Source organism: Hylobates moloch, unplaced genomic scaffold, assembly GCF_009828535.3.
Source record: "Hylobates moloch isolate HMO894 unplaced genomic scaffold, HMol_V3 SCAFFOLD_12, whole genome shotgun sequence".
In the NCBI taxonomy this organism is placed as follows: domain Eukaryota; kingdom Metazoa; phylum Chordata; class Mammalia; order Primates; family Hylobatidae; genus Hylobates; species Hylobates moloch.
In genome coordinates, this window is record NW_026652287.1 from 11544906 (window position 1) to 11570061 (window position 25156).

The 25156-nt window shown below is 51.6% G+C and overlaps 1 protein-coding gene across 10 annotated transcripts in view; it reads left to right on the forward strand.

Annotated features, from left to right (window-relative positions):
* Nucleotides 1-956: 956 nt before the first annotated feature.
* CAMKK2 (calcium/calmodulin dependent protein kinase kinase 2) overlaps nucleotides 957-25156 on the forward strand; it is a 75032-nt gene continuing 50832 nt past the window's right edge. For all 10 annotated transcript variants that reach the window (XM_058424750.1, XM_032168486.2, XM_032168489.2 and 7 more), the window contains exons 1-2: nucleotides 957-1066; nucleotides 21660-22189. In XM_058424750.1, the coding sequence (XP_058280733.1) occupies nucleotides 21719-22189 (471 nt within the window). In that variant the 5' untranslated portion in view covers nucleotides 957-1066; nucleotides 21660-21718. The remainder of the gene's footprint in view (nucleotides 1067-21659; nucleotides 22190-25156) is intronic.

Consider the following 25156-nt stretch of genomic DNA (forward strand, 5'->3'; position numbering starts at 1 on the left):
ATTCCCTTTTGGCTGTTTGGCAGGGTCAGTGAGACATCCCCTGGGTCGCTGGACCCCGTAGGACGGTTCAGGGAGCCCTCCAGGTCTTCGTTTCCCCTCTTCCCCGCACAGTGCTGTTATCCAGCTGGGGGACCCAACGCACACTTAAGGCTCCAGCAAAGTAGGTGCCAAAAAGGGGAGAATGGGAAGAATATGCTGTATTTCACAAAAAGCATTTAAGTAGCCATCTGGAAAAGCCAGAATGAACTTCAATGGTGCATCCAGGTGGGCTGGGGATGGGAGAGGAACGCCTTCCCTCAGCCTTTAGGGCCGGCCCTGAGCAAGTGGTCAGTCGGCAGGCAGCTGCGGAAGGGGGCTCCCCGAGTCGGTGGTGGCCCGAAGTCCAGGCCGCATCCACCGCCCGGATCCTAGCGCAGGACAGCAGACGGGTCGCTAGGAGGGGCCCCGGGTGTTCTCGCCGGCTTGGGGAACTTTCCCAGGGTCAGCCCGGAGGCGCCCTGCAGCCCCGGCATTTGGCTAAACAAAGCAAGCGCTGCCTGCGCGGCCCGACGGAGGGCGCCGCGGGAAGAACCTGGGCAGGTGCGCGCCGCGGGCGAGCGGGTACAAAGTTGCGGCGCCCCCTCCCGCGCTCCACGCCCCTCCAGGCTCTCCTCTCAGCCGCCTCCGATCCTCCCGGCCGGGCCTCTCTTCCCCCGTTCTTCGTCTCCTCCCTTTCTTCTCCTTGCCCTCCGCCTCGCCGCTACTTTCGTCTTCGCAGGCTCCCGCCTCCCCACCCCTCCCCGGCGCAGGGCCGAGCCGGCGGGGGCGCGCAGGGGGCGGTGCGCGGCGGGCGCGGGCCGTTCCGCGTTCGGGTTTCCCGCGGCCGTGGCCAATCCCCGCGCTGCCCGGGGCGGCGTCGCGCCCAAGCCGAGCCGGGCGGCTCCTCCCGCCCCCGCCCCCCGCGCGCCCGCCGCCCGGGCAGAGAAGAGGAGCGCGCGGCCGCGCAGAGCAGGCTGCGCCGAGCCGAGCCGAGCCGAGCCGAGCTGGGGGCGCAGAGCGCGGGAGGCGGCGGCGGCGCGGAGCCCAGGTGAGCTGGCGGTAGCCGGGCCCGGGGCAAGGGACGGAGCCGCCGCGGCCCCGGGCGCCCGCTCCGTTTCCCTCTCGAGGCGGGGGACCGCCGCCGGGATGGCACACAAAGCCCCGAGGCTGGCCTGGGGCTCCCAACACCGAGGGACCCCACGTGTGCCTCCCCACTCCCCGCCACGTGGAGGGACACGGTCCCCGACAGCCCTTCCCCCGCGTCCTCTGGGCGCCCTGGGCCTCGGGATGGCCTCCTTGGCTGGGCCGCGCCCTGTCCGGGTTGCAGGGGCGGTCCTGGAGTTTGGAACCGCTGTCACCGGGGGCCGGGTCCGTCAGGGTTCGTGGAGGCGGCCTAGGCCCACCCCCTCGCGTTTGACAGGTGGGGAAATCTGGAGCGTTCCGGGGAAGAGAGGACCAGCGGACTTTGAGCACCCCCACCCCGCAGCCTGCCTGTCTGGGGGCAAACCCAGGCCCTGGTGGCTTGGACACCAGGTGGCAGGACCCTAGGCCAGCAGTTGTGGGGACCTAGGGGACGTTTGGCTGTCTTCGGTTTGCCCTTTGACCACCCCCACCGCACCTCTTCTCTCAGCCAGAGCCTCACAGGCTTGGTCCTTCTGACCTAAATTCACCTCGGGGTTGCAGTATGCTGTGAATGCGGAGAGGCGTCCGCCTGACTCTCAGGGACACTAGACCCAGTCCCTCTCAGCATTGGGGCTCGGTGCCTGGGGTGCCACCCGACCCAGCCTTGAGCTTTTCCTGGCTTTCCCCCAGCCCCTGCACTGCCTAGCTGGGGAAGTGGGGTGCTTTCACAGCTCTGCCAGCCTGCCCTCCTGGCCACTCTCACTTGGTGCTGGACAGGATGCAGCTCAGCCCCTTCAATCTCCCTCAGAAGGCTGAGCTTTGGGGAGGGCGTCTCAGTGCTATCAGGAAGAGAGGGATACCTGGCCTCCAGATGGGACCTGCAGCGTCCATCTCCCTACAGGCAACTTTTACCTTCCCCAGCCTGGTGTTTGGAGTCCCCACGCAGGGGATAGAAACTTCAGGTGCCCTAGAGCTGTGCTGCCATTTACCACTCCCCCTCCCCTAGCTCTGCCCCCAGAGGAGAGAGAAGATGATGGCTTTATGTCCCCATAAGCTCCTTTGTTCCTTGGAGGAGGCGGGGGCTGCAACAAGGGGAGGGCTTTGGGGGAGTTAGCCACCCTCTTCCCTAATCACTCCACAAAAACATGCAGTTTCAGAATAAATAGTGTGCATGCCATGCAAATGCAGCTTTAGGGCAAGCCCCACATACCCCTTCCAGATTGCTGCTCATACACCCTTCCTATGGAGGAAGCAGGCATTGGTGACACACACCCTTCCTATGGAGGAAGCAGGCATTGGTGATGAGGATGCAAAACATATTTTTGTAATGAAGAGTAATAGCCATCATTTGATGAGCCCCTAACTTGGATAATAATAATAATACTTTTTTATTTATTTATTTATTTTGAGACGGAGTCTCACTCTGTTGCCCAGGGTGGAGTGCAGTGGCACAATCTTGGCTCACTGCAACCTCCGCCTCCCGGGTTCAAGTGATTCTCATGCCTCAGCGTCTGCAGTAGCTGGGATTACAGGCACCACCACCATGCCTGGCTAATTTTTGTATTTTTAGTAGAGAAGGGGTTTCACCATGTTGGTCAGGCTGGTCTTGAACTCCTCACCTCAAGCGATCCGCCTACCTCAGTCTCCCAAAGTGCTAGGATTACAGGCATGAGCTGCCACCTGGCCCTGGACAATAATAATAATAACAGTATTAAAAACTAACGTCTATTGAGTTCTTGCTGCCTGCCAGATTCTGTGCTATGTGTTACATGCATTATCTCATTTAATGCCTACTAAATCCTACAACGTAGGGAATTTTAACCCATAGTAGATATTAGGAGTTTGAGGTTTACAGAAGTCCTGCAGTGTTGCTAGGATTTAGCCCCATTTATATAGAAGGGCTCAGAGAAGTTAAGTAACTTGGCCAGGGTCACACAGCTAGTGCGGCATGTCAGACCTTAGAACCTTTGTGCACCTGTTCAAGAGCAGAGACCCTGGCAAGGCTCCTCTGAGCTTCTTGAGGAGCCCAGGTGTTTGTTTTGTTTTGTTTATTCACTACATCAGTGTTTGCTGATGCAGCTCTATGCAGGGTCTGTAGTACTGCCCATCCTTAGATGTGGCTAGTGGGCTGGTAGCCAAATATAGTCACTAATAACAATGCACTAGTTCTCATCCGGGGGTGGTCCCACCGTTCTGGCAAGGATTTGGGAAAGTGTGGGGGCGACTTTTGGTTGTCAAAATGATGCTAAGCACTCCTGGCTTTTAGTGGGCAGGAGTCAGGGATGCCTACTAAAGTGTCCTGTAGGCAGGCCAGGGCCACGACATAAAGAATCACCCTCCCCTGGCCGGGCATGGTGGCTCACGCTTGTAATCCCAGCACTTTGGGAGGCCAAGACAGGAGGATCACCTGAGGTCAGGAGTTCGAGACTAGCCTGGCCAACTTGGTGAAACCCCGTCTCTACTAAAAATACAAAAATTAGCTGGGCATGGTGGCACACACCTGTAATCCCAGCTACGTGGGAGGCTGAGGCAGGAGAATCGCTTGAACCTGGAAGGCGGAGGTTGCAGTAAGCGGAGATCACACCATTGCACTCCAGCCTGGGGCACAAGAATGAGACTTCCTCTCAAAAAACAAACAAACAAACAAAAAACAAAAAAGAATCACCCTCCCCCAAATGCCAGCAGTGCCACTGTTGAGAAACACCACAAGGAATGAGTGCTGTTGCGATCGAAGGAGCACAGGGCACTGAGGGTTCTGGAGAAATCTCCTCAGACTGGTGTGAATCTGGGAGACTCCCTGAAGGAGTTGTCATTTGTGCAGAGCCTTGAAGGATGGGCCAGAAATGGGAGATTGGATGGGAGTAGGAGGGGTAGGAGATAGGGTGGGGTGACCTAGCAGGGAACTTTGTGCAGTAGCTGGCGGTTTCCTCTTTGAGAACCTCATCCTAGATGGAAGATGAGTGGCGGGACACCACTCTCAGGGGAGAGGACCAGGCCAAGTGGGGTAGGCCAAGCCTGTTTTCAAGGCGTTTTGGCTCAAATTTTAACATGGGCCACAGAATCACCATTATTCTATCAACTCATTTTATGGAAGGGCTCAGAGAGGCTGAGTAATTTGCTCAGGGTCACCTGCGATCTTCCCTCCCCAGCATACTTTCTTCTGGTGGTTATGGGGAACATTTCATTTCCTGATCCTGGGGATTTGGGGCAAATGCTATTTCAGATTTTCCTTTAAATCAGAGGGTCTTATATTGCTTATTGCTTTGTTTTGTTTCTTTTCTTTGAGATGGAGTTTCGCTCTTATTGCCCGAGCCAGAGCGCAGTGGCGTGATCTCGGTTCACTGCAACCTCTGCCTCCCGGGTTCAAGCGATTCTCCTGCCTCAGCCTCCCGAGTGGCTGGGGTTACAGGTGCACACCAGCACGGCTGGCTTAGTTTTTTTATTTTTAGTAGAAACGGGGTTTCACCATGTTAGCCAGGCTGGTCTTGAACTCCTGACCTCAGATGATCTGCCTGCCTCAGCCTCCCAAAGTGCTGGGATTACAGGCGTGAGCTACCGTGCCCAGCATTTTTTTCTTTTTTTTTTGAGATGGGATCCCGCTCTGTTGCTCAGGGTGGAGGGCGGTGGTGCTATCACAGCTCACTGTAGCCTCCAACTCCTGGGCTCAAGTGATCCTTCTATCTCAACCTCCAGAGCAGATGAGACTACAGGTGCATGCCACCACACTTGGCTAAATTTTTAATTTCTTTATAGAAACAGGGTCTTACTATTTTGCCCAGGCTGGTCTCAAACTCCTGGACTCAAGTGATCCTCCAGGCTCAGCCTCCCAAAGTGCTGGGATTGGATTATAGCCATTGTGCCTGGCCTACTGCTATTTTTCTTCCAGGTTTTGCTTTCCCACTCACTTCTTCCCTTTGGATGGGGTTAGAGAACCTGGATATGGGGTTCAGGCCGGTTGGCTGCATGGTGCTGCTGCAGCCTCAGCCTTGCGTCTGTGTCTCTTTCCTGACAGTTGAGGAAATTGCATTTCCCTTTTGAAATTGACTTTCTTTCAGGCTGTGTTTGTTACCTTACTGACCTGTTAGTAGAGATTCATAAGGGCTTCTTTTTAAAAAAAATTGAGGAGGGCTGGGCACGGTGGCTCATGCTTGTAATCCCAGCACTTTGGGAGGCTGAGGCGGGTAGATCACTTGGGGTTAGGAGTTCAAGATCAGGCTGGCCAACATAGTGAAACCCCATCCCCACTAAAAATACAATAAAAATTTGTCGAGCCTGGTAGCTTGTGCCAGTAATCCCAGCCACTCGGGAGGCTGAGACAGGAGAATCACTTGAACCCGGGAGGTGGACGTTGCAGTGAGCCAAGATCGTGCCACTGCACTCCCACCTGGGCGACAAAGCAAGACACCTTCTCAAAAGAAAAAAAAATTGAGGTGAAATTCACATAATATAAGCTTAACCATTTTATTTTATTTTGTTTTATTTTATTTATTTTTTTGAGACAGAGTCTCACTCTGTCGCCAGGCTGGAGTGCAGTGGTGTGATCTCGGCTCACTGCAACCTCTGGCTCCTGGGTTCAAGCGATTCTCCTGCCTCAGCCTCCCGAGGAGCTGGGATTACAGGCACGTGACACCACACCCAGCTAATTTTTGTATTTTTAGTAGAGATGGAGTTTCACCATGTTGGCCAGGATGGTCTTGATCTCTTGACCTTGTGATCCGCCCACCTCGGCCTCCCAAAGTGCTGGGATTACAGGCGTGAGCCAGCATGCCCAGCCTAAACTTAACCATTTTAAAGTGAACAATTCAGTGGTATTTAGTACATTCATAATGTTGTACAACCACTACTTCTGTCTAGTTCCAGAGCATTTTCATCACCCCCAGAGGAAACCTTGTACCCATTAAACTATCACTCTGTCTTCCCAGTGCCCCTCCCCGCAGCCCCTGGCAACCACCAGCCTACTTTCTGTCTCTCTGGATTTGCCTGTTTTGGACATTTCTTAGAATCATGTAATATATGACCTTTGGGTCTGGCTTCTTTCATTTGGCATCATGCTTTCAAGACTGATCCACGCCGTAGTGGCTGTCAGTGCTTCATTCGCTTCTACGGCCCAGTACTATTCCATTGTGTGGATGGACCGCATTTTGTGTATACATTCGTCCATTGATAGACATTTGGGTTGTTTCCACCATAAGGGCGTCTTAAGGCTACTTTGTCTATTCCAGTGTCTCCGTAGCCCCTCAGTTAATGAACTTCTGGGCATGAGACATTTTTTTGTCACTCTGTTTGGAGGGAGCAGGTGATGGAAGAAAGGTTTCTTGAAATCACTCAGGAATCAGTTTCCCAACCCAAGGTTTTCGGGATTCCCTTCATTGCACCCTTACCTACCCCTCTACAAGAATCGTGGCTCCCCATTTAAACCCATTGCTGGCCAGATGCAATGGCTCACGCCTGTAATCACAGCATTTTGGGAGGCCGAGGCAGGTGGATCACTTAAGGTCAGGAGTTCAAGACCAGTCTGGCCAACATGGTGAAACCCCGTCTCTACTAAAAATTTAAAAATTAGCCGGGTGTGGTGACGCACGCCTGTAATCCCAGCTGCTCTGGAGGCTGAGGTAGGAGAATCGCTTGAACCTGGGAGGCGGAGGCTGCAGTGAGTCGAGATCAGTATGACTGCACTCCAGCCTGGGTGACAGAGTGAGACTCCGTGTCAAAAAAAAACCCCACAAAACAACAACAACAACAAAACAAACCCATTGCCTCCTGGATCAATTCATGGTCATTTCATTACAATTTTCAGGGACAGTCTTTATTTTATTCAGTTCCATTCTTTTCAGTTATGGTGACTTTTTGTTTGTTTCTGAGATGGGATCTCACTCGGTCGCCCAGGCTGGAGTGCAGTGTTGCCATCATGGCTCACTGCAGCCTCAACCTCCCAGGCTCAAGAGATCCTCTTGCCTCAGCCTCCTGAGTAGCTGGGACTACAGCCCTGCGCCACCACGCCTGGCTAATATTTTTAATTTTTTTTGTAGAGACAGGGTCTTGCTTTGTTGCCCAGGCTAGTCTCGAACTCTTGGGCTCAAGTGATCCTCCCGCCTTGGCCTCCAAAAGTGCTGGGATTACAGTTGTCAGCCATTACAACCGGCCATGTTTTGTTAAATGAAGGTCCCCATGTGATTTTATTACTATATATTTTGTGAGACTTTTTTCCAGGTAAGTAAATCCACAAAGTAGAGAAAACCAGACAGATAGTGCCATGGCCCTGTGGTCATGAGTGGAGTCAGCCCAGTCTGTCCTGATAGCTTTGCCAGGAATACCCGCTAAGAAAGCAGAAATGGAAAGCTGGCCTGAGAGGAAGGCCAGCAGAGATCAGCTCCTGAACCCTTCCATGTTCCAGACCAGGGAAGCGGAGTGTAGAAAGGAAGGGAGGACGTGATCTTTGCAGAACAATTACCTTGAGCCACGCTGTGTACTAGGGACTGCCATAGAGAAGATCAACTCTATAGCCACCCTCTAGGTAGGTCTGGCACCATTTCACAGATGAGAAAATCAAGGCTCAAGGTCCTCTGGGATCTGTATCCTTTCCTGATGCACCTTCTCTTCCTGAGGTCTCAGGCCTCCCTTGGCTCCCCCCCGCAACCCTTTTTTTTTTTAAAGACAGGGTCTTGCTCTGTCCCTCAGGCTGGAGTGCGGTGGCATGATCTCAGCTCACTGCAACCTCTGCCTCCCAGGTTCAAGTGATTCTCGTGCCTCAATCTTCCAAGTAGCTGGAATTACAGGCACGTCCCATCATGCCTGGCTAATTTTTGTATTTTTAGTAGAGACGAGGTTTCACCATGTAGGCCAGGCTGGTCTCGAACTCCTGACCTCAGGTGATCCACCCGCCTCAGTCTCTGAAAGTGCTGGGATTACAGGCGTGAGCCACCGCGCCCAGCTTTGGCTCCTTATACTGGCAAATTATGCTCGTTTTCTGATGGAGTGGAGTCCACCTTCCCCGGGAGGTTATGGGATGGAAAGCATTTCCGAATAGTTTTGGGCTCTGAGAAATAAGATTTAGAATTATTATTTGTTTTCTTCCCTGATTGGACCCCTTTCTCAACAAAACCAAAATAATAATAATAAAAAAGACATCTTTAAAATAATGTGAGTTCTGTTAGATTTTGTAGGGAAGACCCCTGGCTCCTGCTTTCCCCGTCGGGGACGTTACTGATCCAAATGGGAAAGGGATTATTGTAGCTGCCAGTGTTTTCGGTTTCAGTCCTGTTTGTAGTATTGCCACTGAAGTTTTTTTTTTTTTTTTTTTTTTCCAATTATGAAACATTTTAAGCATAGAGAAAAGCCAAAGTTTTGCTTTGTTTTTTTGGACTGGCTCGCTTTTTGGAAAGCTGGAAGGAGGCCCAGGAGGTGACGGAAACGGCGCAGAGTGAGGCGCCCTGGCTCTGCAGCCTCAACCGTTCGCCCAGCCCGCTCTTTTGGTTGGGGTGGGGTAGGGGGGTTGGTGCTGGTGACAGGCTCTACCCTGGGGAACCGAGAAATGCTGGGACTTGTTTCCTGTCCCAGGTGAGTGGTCTTGGAGCCTTTTGGAAAAGATGAAGAATTCTGACATCCTTTCCCTTTTGAAAAGGAATGAAAGAAAATGAGAAGATTCTGTTGTGCCCCCACCCCCACCCCACCCCATCCTGAAAGCTGCTGAGCAACTATTTTTATGTTGCCTCTTTTTATCCTGGTGGCTTCTGTAAATAGTTGAGAGATGGCAGTTGCAAAGATAAAAATGCTAATCCCAACCTGGAAAAGAGAGGGAGGGTGGTCCTCGGAGGAAAAGGGGGTGGGAGTCAGTGGGGAGGCCAAGGTGTTGCCCCTCTGCCCACGTGGCTTAGGCATGAGGCAGGAACCCAGCGGGTGGGGTAGGAGCATTGTGGGTGGTGCCTGAGAGAAGCTTCTGTTAGAGAAGTTTAAATGGGGAACCAGTGTTTTGCGGGGGCCAGGGTGCAGGAGGGAGAGCACACTCCCTTTTTTGTTTTTGAAATGTGCTTTGGGGTATTGCCTTCAAGGCTTCTGGCAGAGAAATATTTTATTAGGTTCATCCCGGACAGTTCTGCCCTCTAGGTCCAGGTGTGGGGACGTTGGGCCCCGCAGAGCTGCAGAGCTGGCTCGCTGCACTCTTCTTGTCCCTCAGCTGAGGAGGCTTGCAGCTAGATTTAGCATGATGTCCAAAAGGTGGGGAGGAGGGAGGGAGAAGGGCCGTGGGTGGCCCAGGCACTGATATCAGCCTGTGGGTTTCGAGCTGGCCCTGTCCATCTCTGATTTGCCAAGAGCATGTTGGAGCATGAGTTTCTTGTTCATTACAAACTGAAATTCCAGTTGTTTTCCAACCTCTTCCTTTGGTTCAGTGAAAGGTTGGGAGGGATGCAGTGGGGGAAGAGGAAGGAAGGAAGATGGTTTCTACATTTTATTTCCAAATACCTCCCTCCCCTAAACATATACCCAAACTCACCCACACATTCGTAAGTTCCTCACACTTCAACGCTGGGGCTACCTATGCACACCTGGCTTTATTTTTATTTATATTTTTTAAATTTAAAATTTTTCGAGACAGAGCCTTTCTCTGTTGCTCAGGCTGGAATGCAATGGTGCAATCATAGCCCAATACAGCCCCAACCTCCCGGCCTCAAGGGGTCTTCCCACCTCAGCCTCCGACGGAGCTGGGACCACAGGTGTGCAGCACCACACTTGGCTAATTTTTAAATTTTTTTTGTGGCGATGGGGCCTTGCTATGTTGCCCAAGCTGGTCTCGAATCCTGGCCTCAAGCGATCGTCCTGCCTTGGCCTCCCAAAGCACTAGCATTACAGGCGTGAGCCACCACCGTGCCTGGCCCACAGCTGGCTTTAGATGGCTGACTGCGTGACTAGGGCCATTCTTCAGTGATATTTCATTATTGACTAAGTAATAGCTGCCTAAGAACTCTTCAGACAGTCGGCCCTGGCGAGCAGCAAGACAGGGGAGCTGCTTACTCTTTGAGCATCCAGGGCCTCAGGGGTCACTGGGCTGCAGGGCCGGCCACCTGGATCTCCTCCTGGCTCAACTGCGAGCCTGCTGGGCTGCCTGGATGAGGTCATCTCAACTTCTCTGAGTCTCAGTGACTCCATCTGCAGCCTCTGTTGCGCTGATTGCAAAAGCCATGTGAGAATGTGCTCTTATGACACATGGAAGCAAGGATGTGAAATGATATGCATATGCTATTTTTAATTTTGTAAAATGTGATGCATATGGACAAGGGCTAGAGGGGAAGATGAAGAGTTAGCATGGCGGGATTAGAGATTTAAGAGATTTTGTTTTAAAATAAATTGAAACCGGCTAGGCACAGTGGCTCATGCCTATAATCCCAGCACTTTGGGAGGCTGAGGCAGGTGGATCACCTGAGCCCAGGAGTTTGAGACCAGCCTGGGCAACATGGCAAAACCCCGTCTCTACAGAAAATACAAAAAGTTAGCCAAGTGTGGTGGTGTGTGCCTGTAGTCCCAGATACTCGGGAGGTAAGGTGGGAGGGTCACCTGAGCCCAGGAGTTCGAGGCTACAGTGAGCTATGATTGCACCACTGCACTCCAGCCTGGGCAATAGAGTGAGACCTTATCTCCCCCTCCATCCCCCGAAAAAAAATGGAAGCCAATTGAGGGCCGTGAATTCAATAACTGCCAAAGTTCTTTCTTAGCAACAGCTTCTATATAGTGAGCATTCACTTGTGCCCTCCTGAAGCACTCAGTAGCTGGATGATTGTGGGCAAGTCAGCCAGGCTCCCTGTGCCTCAGTTTCCTCACTGGTGGAACAGGGATAATAGCAGGACCTATTTAGCTAGGTGTAGTGGTGCGCACCTGTAGTTGCAGCTACTTGGGGGGCTGAGGTGGGAGGAATGCTTGAGCCCAGGAGATCAAGGCTGCAGTGAGCCAAGATTGTGCCACTGTACTCCAGCCTGGGTGACAGAGTGAGACCCTGTCTCAACCAAACCAAATCAAACCAAACCAAACAGTATCTATAACTCATAAGGTGGTTGTGACAATTAAATGAGATGACACAGGCTTAGAAGAGTGCCAAGCACTCATGAAGGCTAAGCATTAGTATCACTGCATCTGCAGCAATGCAATTCTTGTGTTGAAAATGCCAGTTTCTTCTCTCCCTGTTCATCAGCCCTTCCCTGCCCCATCCTTGATGTTTTAAGATTAAAAGAAAGAAGAAAAACCGTGTTGGAAGTGCTGGTTTCTGCCTGTCAAGGTGAAGGCTGTCCAGGTTGCCAGAAGCCTTGTAGCTGCCTGGCAGTTTGGCCTGGATGAGAGCCCTGGGGTGTAGGGAGACAGCAGCTTCCCTGTCAATCAGCTCTGTCATTTGTAAGTCAGGGCCTTTGACTGTAAATGAGGGAAAACTAATCATGAACTAGCTTAAGCAAAAATGGAAATATGTTGGCTCATGTAGTTAAAAATTGAGGTACATGAGCTTCAGGCATGGCTGAATCCAGGTGCCTAAACAGTGTCTTCAGCCTCAGCTCTTTGCCCTCCATTACCTCTCTTCTCTCTTCTTAGACTTCACTCTGAGGCAGGGTTCTCTCCAGCCCCTGGCAGCTTCAGGAATATATCCTCTGAACTCTAGGTTCAACAGAAAAGACATTCTTTCTTTTCAACACTTCCACAAAATCACAGAATAAGATCCAATAGACTGACTTGGGTCACACATCTACTCTCTTTTTTGAGACAGGGTCTCACTCTGTCACCCAGGCTAGAGTGCAGTGGCGTGATCATGGCTCACTGCTGCATCAACCTCCCCAGCTCAAGTGATCCTCCCACCTCAGCCTCCCTTGTAGCTGGGACTACAGGTGTATGCCACCATGCCCAGCTAGTTTTTTTTTTGTACTTTTGTAGTGATGAGATCTCGCCATGTTGCCCAGGCTGGTCTCAAACTCCTGGGCTCAAGAGATCTGCCCACCTCAGACTTCCACAGTGCTAGGAGCACAGGTGTGAGCCACCATGCCTGGCTCACACATCTACTCTGTTTCTTTTTTAGATAAGGTCCTGCTCTGTTGCCCGGGCTGGAGTGCAGTGGTGCAGTCTTGGCTCACTGCAACCTCTCCTCCTGGGTTCAAGTGATTGTCGTGCCTCAGCCTCCTGAGTAGCTGGGATAACAGGCATGCACCACCATACCTGGCTAATTTTTGTATTTATAGTAGAGGTGGAGTTTCACCATGTTGGCTAGACTGGTCTCGAACTCCTGGCCTCAAGTGATCTGTCCGCCTTGGCCTCCCAAAGTGCTGGGATTACAGGCGTGAACCGCTGTACCCGGCCTCACATCTATTCTTGAGTTACCCACTTGACCAGAGCAATTGCTACCCAGCTGGCCAGGCTTGAGTCACATGCAAATCTCTGAAGCTGATGGTGGGGTCAGCCCTGTAGGGCCACCTCTCATATGGAGGGATGGCTTCCCAGACATAAATTGGGCTGCTATTATCAGACTAAAGAAACGTCAACTCTAGGCCAGCTAAAGAAAGCTTCTGACCTTCTGAGTGGCCATGGGACAGAAGAAATAAACAACTTCTAGCCAGTATTTACTGAGTGCGAGCAGTGTCCTAGAAAGTTCTAGGCCTGGGAGTTCAGCTGTAAACAAGGAGGGCAAAGCCACAGCTCTCATGAGTTAGTCATGTCCATGTCCCTGTGCCCGAATCCTGTGCATTTCTCCTCCAAGCACTTTGAGACCCTGTGCTTTCGCTCTCTTCTCTCTCAAACACAGGTCGAGGTCCCAGGAAGGCAGAGGAATGGGCTGCGTGCTCCCCCTTGTTAGAGATTTTGGCCCAGTCTGGACTTTATTCAGGATGCAATATGTGGACATGGCAAGGCTGTGCCTGTAATTGTTGGCCCCTTCCTGAAAAACTCAGCCCAGCCGGGTGCAGTGACTCATGCCTGTAATCCCAGCACTCTGGGAGGCCAAGGCAGGTGGATCACTTGAAGTCAGAAGTTCGAGACCAGCCTGGGCAACATGGTGCCAAAAAATACACAAATTAGCTGGGCATGGTAGCGCACCTGTAGTCCCCAGCTACTTGGGAAGCTGAAGCAGGAGAACTGCTTAAACCTGGGAGGCAGAGGTTGTGCTGAGCCGAGATCATGCCACTGCATTCTAGCCTGGGCAACAGAGCGAGACTCCATCTCAAAAGCAAATAAATAAAAATAAACGAGAACAACAAAACTCAGCCCAATTGTCGCCCTGCCTAGAACCACTGTGTGACTTTGGGCAAATCAGTAAATCCTTCTGAACCTTCATTTTCCTCATTGGTGGAATGAAATGGTCAGAGCAGGTGACCACTGATGTGCACCTGTCTTTGCACTGACATTCAATGGCTTGAAAGCAGGGGCTGCAGACTCACACACCTGTAGCAGAGAGGCAGGGCATGAGATGTGGGCTGAGGGGAGGGCGTGGGCCGTGGCAGGCAGCCTGTCCTCAGCTTTGGAGAGGCACTGGGGAGTGGTGAGGACTGTGGCGTGCTGGCGAGTGTGTCCCCTGCCCAGAGCTGCAGAGAGTGGTTGCCAGGATAGAACACAGGCCCACTGCTATCAGTGTGCAGTTCTTCAAGAGAATCTGTAAATTTACACTTTTATCTGATATCTCCTGGCTCTGAAATGTTGGCATCTCATTCAAATATTTATTTATTTAGCGACAGGATCTCATTCTGCCACCCAGGCCGGAGTGCAGTGGTGCAATCGTAGTTCACTATAGCCTCCAACTCCTGGGCTCAAGCCATCCTCCTGCCTCAGCCTCCTGAGTAGCTGGGACTACAGGTGTGACTACCATGCCGAACTAATTAAAAAAATTTTTTTTGTAGAGATGGGGTCTCACTATGTTGCCCAGGCTGATCTTGAATTCAGCATCAAGTCATCCTCCCACCTCGGTCTCCCAGAGTGCTGGGATTACGGCCATGAGCCACCTCTTCTTCAAATAGCTTTGAACCTGGTGTAAGGCCAATATATTGGTGGCCAGATGTCACACAGGAGTCACCATTTGCAACGTTTTTGTTCTAGGGACTGTGATGAGGATGGGGTCTCTGAAGCCTGAGATATCTCTATTGCCATCTGACAAGGGAGGGCCTTTGTTTTTGTGGACCCAGTTGTTTCAGTGGCCCCAAATTAAAGAGTGTTGAAGGAGAGCCGGTTGTAACAGTTGGTGTCACTGGATCTGATAACCCTGCTTAGCTGGGCTAGGGCCCTGGGTCTGAAAGCCTCTCAGGTCTCCCCCTAGAACTTTGGGAAATGCCTCAGAGTCTGTGGCCTCCAAGGCAGCCGGGTTCTCTGAACCCCACTGGTTGGGTGGGGTGCTGTATTATCTTCCCAGAGAAGCCATGACCAAGTCTCACATGCTGGGCGGCTTAAAGAACAGAGATATTAGGCAGGGCACGGTGGCTCATGCCTGTAATCTCAGCACTTTGGGAGGCTGAGGTGGGTGGATCACCTGAGGTCAGTAGTTCGAGACCAGCCTGACCAACATGGTGAAACCCTGTCTCCACTAAAAACACAAAAATTAGCCAAGCGTGGTGGTAGGTGCCTGTAATCCCAACTACTCAGGAGGCTGAGGCAGGAGAAGCACTTGAACTTGGGAGGCGGAGGTTGCAGTGAGCTGAAATTGCGCCATTGCACTCTAGCCTGGGGGACAGAGCAAGACTCTGTCAAAAAAAAAAAAAAAAAAAAAAAAAAAAAACCAGAGATATATTCTGTCATTTCTGGAGGCCAGAGTCTGGGATCAAGCCTTGGCAGGGTTGGTCCCTTCTGAGGGCTCCGAGGGGAATCTGGCTGCTGGTGGTTGTTGATAATCTTTGATGCTCCTTGGCTTCTAGAAGGAGCATCGTCTCCGCCTCCATCTCTGTATGGCCCTCCCCCTCCGTGCTGGCTGGCTCTGTGTCTACCTTTCCCCTTTATTGGACTAGGCCTGTTGGACTGGGGCCCACCCTAATGACCTCATTTTAACTTCATAATCTCTGTAAAGACCTGTCTCCAAATAAGGCCACATTCTGAGGTCCTGAGGGTTAGAACTGCCACATAACTTTTTTGGGGGACACAGTTCAACTCACAGCAGGGTCTGAGCCCAGTCCCTGTAGCATTGCCCTGGGCTGCCCTTCGCCCTCCTCATCATCATCTACTTCCCACAAAGCTGTAGCCCCTTCCAGCCCCTCCTCCCCAACTTCGTTCCTGCTCCCGGCCTCCAGACCCAGGGAACTTGTTTCTGTTGCCTCCACTCTCCTGCCTCTTTTCCACAGGGGGCCTTCTCAGAAGCTGTTTCCTCTGCTGGGAACAAGTTCCTGCTCCTTTAGTATCTACTCACCCTGTAGGTCTCAGCCTAATAGACGTTCACCAAGAGGGGCCTTCTTTCACCCACCGCCTCCCTTCAAATCTAAAATGGTCCCCTCTGGTATTCTCTTTGATCACATCCTGGTCTTCTGCCCCAGTCTGTGCTTATAGATTCACTTGGGCCCTACTTTTTTAAGATGGAGTCTCGCTTTGTCACCCAGGCTGGAGTGCAATGGCCCAATCTTGGCTCACCACAACCTCTGCCTCCCAGGCTCAAGCGATTCTCCTGCCTCAGCCTCCCGAGTAGCTGGGATTACAGGCACCCGCCACCACACCTGGCTATTTTTGTATTTTTAGTAGAAACGGGGTTTCACCATTTGGCCAGGCTGGTCTTGAACTCCTAACTTCAGGTGATCCACCCGTCTTGGCCTCCCAAAGTGCTGGGATTCCAGGTGTGAGCCACGGCGCCCGGCCTTGTGCACCTACTTTTAAATGTTGGTCCCCCCCACTGGACTGTCAGTCCCCTCGGGGGCAAAAACCACATCTGTTTTGTTTATCCAGCACATGATCATTGCTTTATAATTACTACATGAAAGAACAAATGAATGAATGAATGCATTTCCTTGAGGACCCCCGTGGGCCTCAGTTTCCCCATGTGAGACAGGGTGTGGCTGGCTGAGCCCATTTTCCCAAGGAGGACACTGATGTCCCGGGCAGGACATCGTCCGTGGCCTTGGCAGGATCCTCAGAGCTGTTTTGGGCCTTTTTGTTGTGCCGGGGATGAGGCAACCTCAGGGGAGCCTGCACAGGTGTGTCCGGGCTTGGGAGCACCTCTTTGGCACCCACTGGCAGCTTGCTGCGCGGGAGGTAGCGGATGCAGGTTGGAAACAGCCCCTAGGAAATGAGAAGGTGTTTCCTGGAGGCCTGCGCCGCTCAGCTTCCTGGCAGAGGAAGGAGCGTTTCCCTCATCCTGGCCCAGGTCCCGGGTCCATCTGCTCTGGGAAGGCTCTGGTGGCTTGTGATGAGCTGCCCTGTGAGAGGGAACAGGGTAGAAGCACGGCCTTGGGGGATGGCCTCTGCCTGGATTTCATGGGGAAGGATGCAGGGCCGGGGCTGACATTTTGTCAAATCCAAGCAACTTTGCGAAAAAGTCCTCTCACGCTCCGCCCCCTGGAATCGAATGCTTCACTGTCCTTCCCTGGCTGAGGGCCCGGTCTTGTGAGGGTGACATGGCAGGCGGTTATCTCGGTGCTGGGTGCCTGGTGAGAGCTCAGTTGAATGTTAGCCGTTGCTGTTTCCAGGCTAAACTATTGTTTTTTTGCATGATTTCTTCTGCACAGAGTGTTGGTAGCTTTCATCAGATCTTTGCAGGGTCTGTGACCCCCAAACCGTTCAGGACACTGGCCTAGACTCTGTAGGTGTCTGTGAGGCCAGAAGCCTCTGGATGCATCTCTTCCTGTCAGGGCCTGCGTCCCTGGGGCTCCTCTCTGCTGAGCTCTGGGGTTTCATGCTTGCCCTGCCGGCGCCGAGGTGCGTGCCCTGGGTCTGAGCCGTCTCTCCTCTCCATCCTCCTCCAGACCGCAGAGGCCGAGACTCCGTCAGAGCTGTGAGGGAGGCCCGGGCCAGATGCCAGCTTGCCAAGGAGGCCGATTAAAAGCAGCCTTGCCGGGGGCGGATGGCTCGGTGCCCTTGGCCTGGTGTAGAGTTCGATAAGCAATTATTTTCCTGTTGGTGAGAAAAAAACAAATCTTCATTGACTTTCCCAGGCACTGCCGGGCCTCATTTTCTTCTCAGGAACTCTTGCAGCCCTATCAGAGGCAGCTCTAGGATGGGGGAGAGACTACCTGCCTGCCCTGGGGGACGCAGGCCACGCGGCCAGGGCTGAGGGACACACTCAAGAGCAGGCCAGCTCGCTTGGACATCAGTCCTCGTGGGAACATTCCAGAGCATAGGCTACCTACCAGAGCAGGCCATGGGCATCTGTATTAGTCCGTTCGCGCTGCTGGTAAAGACATACCCGAGACTGGGCAATTTACAACAGAAAGAGGTTTAACTAGACTTACAGTTCCACGTGGCTGGGGAAGCCCCACGATCATGGCGGAAGGCAAGGAGGAGCAAGTCCCATCTTTCCTGGAGGGCAGCAGGCAGAGAGAATGAGGAAGACCCCAAAGCAGAGCCCCCTGATAAAACCATCAGATCTCGTGAGACTTACCACCACGAGAACAGTATGGGGGAACCCGCCCCCGTGATTCAATTATCTCCCACCGGGTCCCTCCCACAACACACGGGAATTATGGGAGTACAATTCAAGATGAGATTTGGGAGAGGACACAGAGTCAAACCGTATCAGCATCCAACGGGTGTTTGTTGAAGTAATAGTTTTTGAGCACTTAACCACGTGCCGGGCATGATTCTGAGTGCTTGGTTCATCTAATCCTATGACTATCGGATGGGCACCAACTTTACAGGATGTCAATGACCTTAAGCTGTTGAACTTCAGGGGATCTGAGTTTCCTCTTCTGGGACATAAGGATCATGAAAAGGAGAAGTAAAGTAGCAGCAGCTAGGGCCACAGAGAAATATCAAACTTGAGTTGTATTCTCTCATTGATGGGGAAGCTGAGACAGGGACAGAGTTGATGATTTCTTTCTCGGATACAGTAAGGGGGAATGGGGGACAGAGAAATAGGAGATAAGACCAACTGCTCCCCTCTCCCGACCTCCTGCCCCGTCTGATCCCGTAGCATCCTAGGCCTTATCATCGTAACTTCGATCATGGTTACAGGTATTTTCTTTCCTTTAAAACACTTTTTTTTTTTTTTTTTTTTTTTTTAGATGGAGTCTCGCTCTGTTACCCAGGCTGGAGTGCAGTGGCGCAATCTCGCCTCGCTGCAACCTCTGCCTTCTGGGTTCAAGTGATTCTCCTGCCTCAGCCTCCTGAATAGCTGGGATTACAGGTGCCCACCACCACGCCTGGCTAATTTTTGTATTTTTAGTAGAGATGGGGTTTCACCATATTGGCCAGGCTGGTCTGCAGCTCCTAACCTCAAGTGATCTGCCCGCCTTGGCCTCCCAAGGTGTTGGGATTACAGGTGCGAACCACTGCATCTGGCCTGAATTTGACTATTCTAGATACTTTATGTAACTGAAATCTTACAACACTTGTCCTTTAGTATCTGGCTTGTTTCACTTACATACGTCTGCACGGTTCGTCTGTTTTGTAGCGTGAGTCAGAGTTTCCTTCTTTTTTGTGGCTGTATAGTATTCTGTTGTATGGCTCTGCCACATTTTGTTTATTCATTCATCTGTTGATGGACACTTGGTTATACCTTTTGGCTATTGTGAATGATGCTGCTATGAACATTAGTGTACAAGTATCTGTTTGAATCCTTGCTTTCAATTCTTTTGGGTCTATACCTAGGAGTGGAATTGCTGGTTATATGGTAACTCTACGTTTAACTTTTTGGGGAGCCACCGGGCTGCCTGACTGTAGTTTGAATTTGCAGTTCTCTTACTATGAGGTTGAACATCTTGCCACATGATTGGACTCTTTGGCGTTCTCTTACCACACACTCTGTGTGCATGAGTCAGGCCCGTGTCAGGGCTGGGACATTGGGTTTTTCCCTTTTGCCTTTCCTGTTGGGCTTCCCCTGCCATATGCCTGGCATAGTAGCTATTCCATCAGTTCTTCTGGAAGGACCGTTCCTAGAGCACTGAGGGACATTTTCTGCCTCTCAGCCAGATCCTCCAGGGAGCTCTGGCTTTCCGCTGTCTGTACCTTCCTCTGTGTTACCCCACTACCACCCAGTGTCATCGGAGATACCATTTTATTCATTCATAAAATCTCTGCTGAGCCCCCACTGTTTCCTGGGACATCTAGAGAGACTCCCCCCATCCTTTTTTTTTTTTTTTTGAGACAGAGTCTCCCTCTGTTGCCAGGCTGGTATGCAGTGGCGCAACCTCAGCTCACTGCAACCTCTGCCTCCCAGGTTCAAGCAATTCTCCTGCCTCAGCCTCTCCAGTAGCTAGGATTATGGGCATGCGCCACTACACCTGGCTAATTTTTGTATTTTCAGTAGAGACGGGGTTTCACCATGTTGGCCAGCATGGTCCAGAGAGACACTTTGTGATGTGGGTAATTAGCATGGAGTGGCCATCATCCACAGGTGTCTGTCCACAAATGTACTCCCTGAATTCCAGCGGTACCTGTGACATTTGTCCAGCAGAATTTGTCAAACACGTTAACCAAAGGTTAATGTTCTGTCCCAGAGACGGTAAGAATTGACAGCTTAAGGGGATGTGTTAATCTTTTTTATTTTTATTTTTTGAGACGAGTCTTGTTCAGTCACCCAGGCTGGAGTGCAGTGGCGCGATCTCGGCTCAGTCACTGCAAACTCCACCTCCCGGATTCAAGTGATTCTCCTGCTTCAGCCTCCCGAGTAGCTGGGATTACAGGTGCCCACCACCATGCCCAGGTAATTTTTGTATTTTTAGTAGAGACGGGGTTTCACCAGGTTGGCCAGGCTGGTCTTGAACTTCTGACCTCCGGTGATCCACCTGCCTTGGCCTCCCAAAGTGCTGGGAGGATTACAGGTGTGAGCCACTGTGCCCAACCTCTCTCTCTCTCTCTCTTTTTGTTTTTTTGAGACGGAGTCTCGCTCTATCATCCAGGCTGAAGTGCAGTGGCGCAATCTTGGCTCACTGCAACCTCCGTCTCCCGGGTTCAAGTGATTCTCCTGCCTCAGCCTCCTTAGTAGCTGGGACTATAGGTGTACGTCACCACACTCGGCTAATTTTTGTATTTTTAGTAGAGATGGGGTTTCACCATGTTGGTCAGGCTGGCCTTGAACTCCTGACCTCATGATCCACCCGCCCTGTCCTCCCAAAGTGCTGAGATTACAGGCGTGAGCCGCCGTGCCTGGCCTTTTTAAAAACAATTGAGATAAAAGTTCATATAACATAAGTTGACCATTTTGAAGTGTATAGTTCAGTGGCATTTAGTACATTCACAATGCTGTGCAACCATTACCTCTATCTAGTTTCAAAACGTTTTAATCACCCCAAAAGGAAACCCTGTGCCCATTAAGCAGCCATTCCCCACACCCGCTAGTGTCACCACCCCCATAGTCCTAGGCAACCATTAGTCTACTTTCTGTCTCTGTGGAGTTACGTGTTCTAAAAATTTCATATAAATAGCATCATATATATGTGACCTTTTGTGACTGGCTTCCTTCAGTAAGCATAATATTTTAGAGGTTCATCCATATTATGGCATAGACTTGATTCCCCCCGACCTTTTTTTTTTTTTTGAGACAGTCTTGGTCTATTGCTGAGGCTGGAGTGCAGTGGCATGATCTTGGCTCGCTGCAACCTCCGCCTCCTGGGTTCCAGCGATTCTCCTGCCTCAGCCTCCTGAGTAGCTGGGATTACAGGCACATGCCACCATGCCAGGCTAATTTTTGTATTTTTAGTAGAGACGAGGTTTCACCATGTTGGCCAGGCTGATCTGGAATTCCTGGCCTCAAGTGATCCGCCTGCCTTAGCCTCCCAAAGTGCTGGGATTACAGGTGTGAGCCACGGAGTCCAGCCCTGACCTGCATTGTTAATGTCCAGCATTTAAAAATAAAAAGTCAGGCAACCTTATTAACCTCCTTAGGGCTTCTCTTGGGAAAAACAAAGGGAAGACCAGCAATAGTAGGCCCAAATTCCTGCCGAGCAACAATTGGCTTGAGCTGGAAGCAGCTGTCAATTCTGTAGGGGACATGTGTGCTCTACTTGGGGGTTTTCTTATACTTGTTCCTATAGGAATTGAGTTAGGAATTATTGTCATGGTGTGTGAGAAGTAGTTCCAGCTACTTGGGAGGCTAAGATGGGAGGATCACTTGAGCCTAGGAGTTCAAGGGTGCAGTGAGCTATGATTGCACCACTGTACTCCAGCCTGGGCAACAGAGAGAGAGAGAGAGAGATCTTGTCTCAAAAAAAAAAAAAAAAAGACAAAAAGAAAAAATAATAAAAGAAAAAATATAAGAAGATGCAGACTGTGCTTTTCTGTATAGACTCAGAGATCGGATCACACCATGTTTTGCAATATTTTTTTAGGATGTCAACTAGAGGCAGGAATTAGACAGCAGCCTGGGCCAGGAGGAGAGGGGATCCTTTCCTGTCTCTGCCTGTAGGAGCTGGGCCGGCTGATCCTTTCTCTTTCTGCAGGTGGCTCCGCTGCCGGATGGGAGTGCCCCAGTGTGCTGGATGAAGCTGGCGCATGCACCATGTCATCATGTGTCTCTAGCCAGCCCAGCAGCAACCGGGCCGCCCCCCAGGATGAGCTGGGGGGCAGGGGCAGCAGCAGCAGCGAAAGCCAGAAGCCCTGTGAGGCCCTGCGGGGCCTCTCATCCTTGAGCATCCACCTGGGCATGGAGTCCTTCATTGTGGTCACCGAGTGTGAGCCGGGCTGTGCTGTGGACCTCGGCTTGGCCCGGGACCGGCCCCTGGAGGCCGATGGCCAAGAGGTCCCCCTCGACACCTCTGGGTCCCAGGCCCGGCCCCACCTCTCCGGTCGCAAGCTGTCTCTGCAAGAGCGGTCCCAGGGTGGGCTGGCAGCCGGCGGCAGCCTGGACATGAACGGACGCTGCATCTGCCCGTCCCTGCCCTACTCGCCTGTCGGCTCTCCGCAGTCCTCGCCTCGGCTGCCCCGGCGGCCGACAGTGGAGTCTCACCACGTCTCCATCACGGGTATGCAGGTGCGTGAGCCGGTGGTGAGCCAGGTCCTAGGGGTCCCCGGTACCCTTCCCTGCCCCCAGCAGGGCCTCTGTGGAAGGTTGGGTTCCCCCAGAAGGATGTGAGTGCCACGGTTGAACTAGGAGTTGACTCCAGGGAACCTGGGGGGCAGCTGGGGCCAAAAAGGGGCCCTAGTGGGTCGTGAATCAGCATGGGGAAGGGAAGGCGGTTAGCAAAGGGTGGGTCATGGAGCTGGTTACCAGTGTGGAGTGTGGGCCGCTGGGGCTTGTTCCTTCTGGGGGACCCTGGGAAACAGCACAGAACAGCAGCCTCAGAGTCATCCCGCCAGGGGTGAGGGAGCTGGGGTGTTTATACTCATGGGTGAGGGCTGCTGGGGCGGTGTGTGTGACCCGCTGCGGGTGTGGACAGAGCAGCTGCAGGGCCAGAGGGAGCCTCCAGCAAAGAGACGGAGGTGTGGGCGAAGGTATGATGGAATGAGGCGGGTCACTGAGAGCCTGGCGACAACCCGCCTGGCCGAGTGTGCGTTGGCACCAGGCACTGGGTTCAGCACTTCCTGTGCATTTCTCACAAGACCCTTACCGTAAACCCTGGGGGGATAGATTAGAACTCAGATCCCCACCAGGGTTCACAGGGCGCTGTGTGGTCTGACCCTTTCCCACCCCTCCTGCTATTCTGCTGCCAGCTCCCTAAGCTCCCTCCGTTCCTGCCTTCGCATTCCTCGGAATCCAAGCTCTTGCCTTGGGTCTGTACTCTCGCTGTTCCTTCTGCTTGGAACCACCTCCCCCACCACCCCATGCCAACTTTGTAAGGCCTATTCCGTCTAACGTCCAAGTCTCAGTTCCAGTATCACCTCCTCCAAAAGGCTTCCCGGGCCACCCTCCCTAAAGCACCCTCCAGCCTCTCTCTGCCCCATGGCCCTATTTGCTCTCCTTCGTAACATTCATCAGCATCTGATTATCTGTGTGTTGGTTGAGTTGTTCACTGCCTGTCTCCTCCGAGCCAGAACGTAAGCTCCATAGGATCCTACATCCACCCCCACACCCCATCCCATCCCCAGAGCCTAGCACAGTACCTGGCCATAGTAGGAGTGCAAAAATATTTGTTGAAGGAATGAATGAATTTAATTGGAAGAAGACCCAACATCAGAATGCCTTTCTAAAGGGGCTTTGTTGTTGTTGTTGTTGTCGAGATAGAGGGTTGCTCTGTCGCCCAGGCTGGAGTGCAGTTATGCAATTTTGGCTCATTGCAACCTCCACCTTCCAGGTTCAAGCTATTCTCCTGCCTCAGCCTCACGAGTAGCTGGGACTACGGGTGTGCACCACCACGCCCAGTTAATTTTTGTATTTTTTTTTTTTTTTTAAGTAGAGATGGGGTTATGCCATATTGGCCAGGCTGGTCTCGAACTCCTGACCTCAAGTGATCCACCTGCCTCAGCCTCCCAAAGTGCTGGGATTACAGGCACGAGCCGCTGTGCCCTGCCAAAGAGGCTGATTTTGAAGGGGCTATAGGGACTACATTTTGAAGGCCAGGAAAAACTTTCATAATTGGAGACGGGGCCCTGGAGAGTTGAGAGGAGGGAGAATTCACAGCATGAACCAAAAACAGAGCTAGGACCTATGAGCAATGGCTCCTTTTTAGCTTAGCTTCTTTCACAGCATCATTATTTTGGGATTTATCCATGTTGTGGCGTATATCTGTAGTTCCTTTTTATTGCTGAATAATTTCAGTTATATGGACGTACCAGTTTGTTTATTCATGTACCTGTTGAAGGACATTTGGATTGCTTCCAATTTTTTATTATTACAACTAAAGCTGTTATTAATATTTATATGCAATTCTTTGTAAACACATTTTCACTTGTATTGGGTGAATGGTCTGTGGTACGGCAGATGTTTGTTAAGAAACTGCCAAGGCCTGGTGCAATGGCTTATGCCTGTAATCCCAGCTACTTGGGAGACTGAGGCGGGAGGATCACTTGAGACCAGGAGTTTGAGACCAGCCTGGGCAATATAGCAAGACCCATCTCTACAAAAAACAAAATAGGCTAGGCCCAGTAGCTCATGCCTGTAATCGCAGCACTTTGGGAGGCCAAGGCGGGAGGATCACCTGAGGTCAGGAGTTAGAGACCAGCCTGGCCAACATGGAGAAACCCCATCTCTACTAAAAATACAAAAAATTTAGCTGGGCGTGGTGGTGGGTGCCTGTAATCCCAGCTACTCGGGAGGCTGAGGCAGGACAATTGCTTGAATCTGGGAGGCGGAGGTTGCGGTGAGCCGAGATTGTGCCGAGCCGAGATTGTGCCATTGCACACCAGCCTGGGCAGCAAGAGCAAAACTCCATCTCAAAAAAAAAAAAAAGAGCCAAAGTTTTAATTTTGGTGAAGTCCAATTTATCATTTGTTTCTTTTGTCTGTACCTTTTTTGTGTTATCTAAGAAACCCTTGTCTACCCCAAGGTTGCACAGACTTGCTTTTCTTGTATCCCTTTATGTTTTTACAGGACAATGTAGCCAAGGATTACTTGTTTGATTTAAAATTTATGTTTTAAAAGTAGGAACAACCTTCTTTAAAAAATGGGTTTTACAAGAGTCCACAGTGTGTGGTTACATTTTGACAAAGTACAACAAGCAAAATCAGTGTTGTTAGAAGTCAGGAGAGTGGCCACCCGGAGGAGGGCAGAGGTGCGAGTGGCTTCTGGGAGCTGGGGATGTTCTCTTTCTTGATTTGGGTTCTGGTTACCTGTATGTGTTTAATTTGGAGAAATGTATCTAGTTGCAAACTTTTTTTTTTTTTGAGACACAGTTTTACTCTGTTGCCCAGGCTGGAGTGCAATGGTGCAATCTCCGCTCACGCAACCTCCACCTCCCGGGCTCATGCAATTCTCCTGCCTCAGCCTTCTGAGTAGCTAGGATTACAGGTGCCCACCACCACGCCTGGCTAATTTTTATATTATTAATAGAGACGGGATTTC